This window comes from Trifolium pratense, linkage group LG7 (genome assembly GCF_020283565.1).
Source record: "Trifolium pratense cultivar HEN17-A07 linkage group LG7, ARS_RC_1.1, whole genome shotgun sequence".
In the NCBI taxonomy this organism is placed as follows: domain Eukaryota; kingdom Viridiplantae; phylum Streptophyta; class Magnoliopsida; order Fabales; family Fabaceae; genus Trifolium; species Trifolium pratense.
In genome coordinates this window covers 48,750,051-48,753,427 of record NC_060065.1, presented here as the reverse complement: position 1 = coordinate 48,753,427, position 3,377 = coordinate 48,750,051, and the positions used below count along the sequence as shown (strand labels likewise).

General features: G+C 30.7%; 1 protein-coding gene across 1 annotated transcript; it reads left to right on the top strand.

The window, feature by feature from the left end:
- The first annotated feature begins 1,778 nt into the window (after positions 1-1,778).
- On the top strand, positions 1,779-2,333 carry LOC123896544. The gene has a single exon (XM_045946920.1). It carries the CDS (start codon positions 1,779-1,781, stop codon positions 2,331-2,333), a length of 555 nt encoding a protein of 184 aa, XP_045802876.1.
- The last annotated feature ends 1,044 nt before the right edge of the window (positions 2,334-3,377 follow it).

Genomic DNA, 3,377 nt, shown 5'->3' with positions numbered 1-3,377 from the left:
CACAAACTCCGCTCCTAACCCACGACCTCCGATGACCACGAGAATTTGCTAATAAAAATGGTAAACAACAAAATATTACAACATATACATTTAAATAACAAAGTAAAAATTTTAACTTTTTCTTTTTAAAAATACACAAACTGTTAAAATTTATCTTTTTAAAAAAGAATTTTTTAAAAATTTCGGTTTTAGAAAAAAGAATATTAATATACTGTTTTTTTTTTAAAAAAAACTTTTTTTAATTTTATTTTTACTTTTTTCGAAAAAATCAAATTTAAATATATTTTTTTATTTTTTTTTCAAAAACAATAATTTTTATACATAGTGATAAGAAAATATTAGTAACAAATTACAAAATACTAATTAATAACTATTACTAAGCATACGGTAAAAAAAAATTATCACTAAGTATTATAAATTAAAATTACGTTACTTACTTGGGTGCCGAGTAGATTCTTACTTGGCGCGCTCCTAGCCCACGAACTCCGCTCCTAACCCACAACCTCCGACGACCACGAGAATAAGACTTGCTATTAAAAATGGTAAACAACAAATATTAATTAGAACATATACATTTAAATAACAAAGCAAAAATTTTAAATTCGTAAAAGTAAAACACAAACACTTATCACTTTTTGTATGGAGATTAAGTTGAAAGTATGAAATTTAAGAGAGAAGTTAGAGAAAATTTAGAGAGAGAATGGAAATGTAAAAATGAAGTGAAGGTGTAATAGATTTGTTGAAGAGGAAAATATATAGGAGTAATATACGTACAAGACCGTTGGAATTTCAAATTCAAATGTGCATTACTGGCGGCCTTGGACTGTCATAAATGCCTAACGTCTTTGTCATTACTGACGGCCTGGCACCGTCGTAATTGCCCTCTGCATTACTGACGGCCCAGGACCGTCATAATTGCTCAACGGCTTTGTCATTACTGACGGCCTGACACCGTCTTAATTGAGCATGCATTACTGACGGCCTGACACCGTCACTAATGCTTAATATTACCGTTTTAAATTTTTTCGTTCCTCAAGAAGCATTACTGACGGCTCCCAGCCTTCAATAACCCACAAATGCATTACTGAGGGCTAAAAGCCCTCAATAAATTTGGTCAGTAATATTATGTTTTCTTGTAGTGTAGAAATTAACTTTGTTAATGGTTGCGGCAGCAAGTCAGCAAATTTTTCATTAATGAAAGCGATCCACGTCACTTTGTGAAAATTCGTGAAAGGAGTTGTCGCTATATAGCACTGCTCTTTTCGATAACATAATAAATTCAATTATAGAACAAGGGGAAAAATTTGAAGATAGAAAAATAAAATCTTAATCAGTAACGAAATGACCTTATGTGTACTATAACTTTTGGGTTCCAGCTCTACCCGTTTTTACTCAAAAAAAAAACTTTTAAGGTAATTATAAACCATTAAGACTTTTTAATGATGCAACTATCCAAAATATGTAAAAATCTTTCCATTAACCATACACATAAATAAATTCCTAAATCCTTGACCCAAAAAAAAATTAAAAAATAAATAATTCCTAAATCAAATCTCTAAATCAGGTCAAAAAATAATTAAATCTCTTTAGAAAATAATAATAATAATTTAATTGTATAAGCCCCATAACATCAATTTTCATTATTATATACATCCACAAATTTTCCACCTAAAACAAGTTCCATTCCATCTATCTATCTATATAACAAATTGTTCATTCTTGATTTTTCTCAAATCTTTATTTTCTCCCAATCCATTCCTTACCCAAAAACCAAAACCATGGCTAAGAAAAACCTCAAAGTTTGTTTAGGTGTATCCGCAATATTTTTCATCATTTTGGCCATCATAACCATAACCTTAATTTTCACTGTTTTCAAACCTAAGGATCCTAATATTGTTGTCCACATTGCACCTTACAATTTTCTTTCACCAGATATAGCCCCAAATATTACTCTACCTTTAGTGATCACAATGGGAAATCCAAATTATGGAAGCTTCAAATTCAATAATGGATTTAGTTATATCCATTATCATGAAACAATTGTAGGTATTGTTCCAATTGGGTCACATTTAGTGCCACCACGTAGTCAACTTAATGTGAGCACTAATGCAAATTTTATGGTGGGTAAGTTGATAGAAAATCCACTTTTTCTTGCAGAACTACCCGGTATGAAATTTACAATGGTATCAAAAGCTGAACTTCCTGGAAAAGTGATTATTCTCAAATTTATTAAAGTGAAGTCTATGGTCTATAATTCATGTGACATTTCTGTGAATATGACTTCCAATAATGTTGAGAGCAATTGCCAATCGAAACTCAAGATGTTTACTTAGTATGGAAACAAGGATTTGAAGGAGATATTTGGTGATACACTAGTAGGTTTATTTATGTTTTTTTTAGTTTATGTTATGTAATTTCGATAATGAATTATAATTTTATAGTTTATGTTGTTGTTTTTTTAATGTTGGGTTGAATAGTCTAATGAAGAAATTCAACACACTTTTAGTGTGTAGAAGTGCTTGTCAAAAAAAGAAAGTGTGTTGAAATGAAAAATTTAAGGTTTAAATTTTTATAGATCATTGCATATCAATTTCCTATAATCAAGGTTGTCAGAACCGGATCGGTCATCGAACCGTCGAGCTCATCGGTTCAAGGTTCAATTGGTCGGACCGGGTTCAACCGGGATCGAACCGTTTTTAATTAAATATATATTTTAATTAATATATAAATAAAAAATATGAATAATTGCTCAATATTTCACAATTTCACACATTAAAAAGATAAAATATCACAAGTTAAAATAAAAAAATATTTATAATTCAAACCAAATTAGAAATTATATAATAAACTAAATTCAATAACACAAAATAGCACCATAACATCAATTGACAACATACTGCATTCAAAAAAATCAATTCCTACGATGAAAAACAAACATTTCCTATTACTACGACGTGTTGTTTTGCCATGTTTTTTTTATTAAAACAAAATCTGCAGAACCGCTTGGACCGTTTCGGTCGGTTCGCCGGTTCAACCCGGTTCGAAACTAGTTCACGCGTTTTTTTGCTGGTTGGTTTCCTATCCGATTTTGCTCATAACTGAAACCGTTTTCATGACCGGTTTACGGTCCGACCGACCGGTCCGGTCCGGTTTGGTTTTGATAACCTTGCCTATGATTATTAGTTGAGATGTATTTGCAGGATTTCATAGTTTAGATTTTATGCTTAATTAGTAAAATGGTCCATTAAAGACATTTTTGGTTTCACATTGATCCCTTAAAGAAAAAAAAGTCTGAATAGGTCCCTTAAAGAAAAAAATGTCCGAATAGGTTCCTTAAAGACATATCTGTTAATCAGTTTGGTCCTATTCGGATTTTT

Excerpts from the sequence above, each read along its gene's own strand:
- LOC123896544 (XM_045946920.1), top strand. The coding sequence starts at position 1,779 with ATGGCTAAGAAAAACCTCAAAGTTTGTTTAGGTGTATCCGCAATATTT.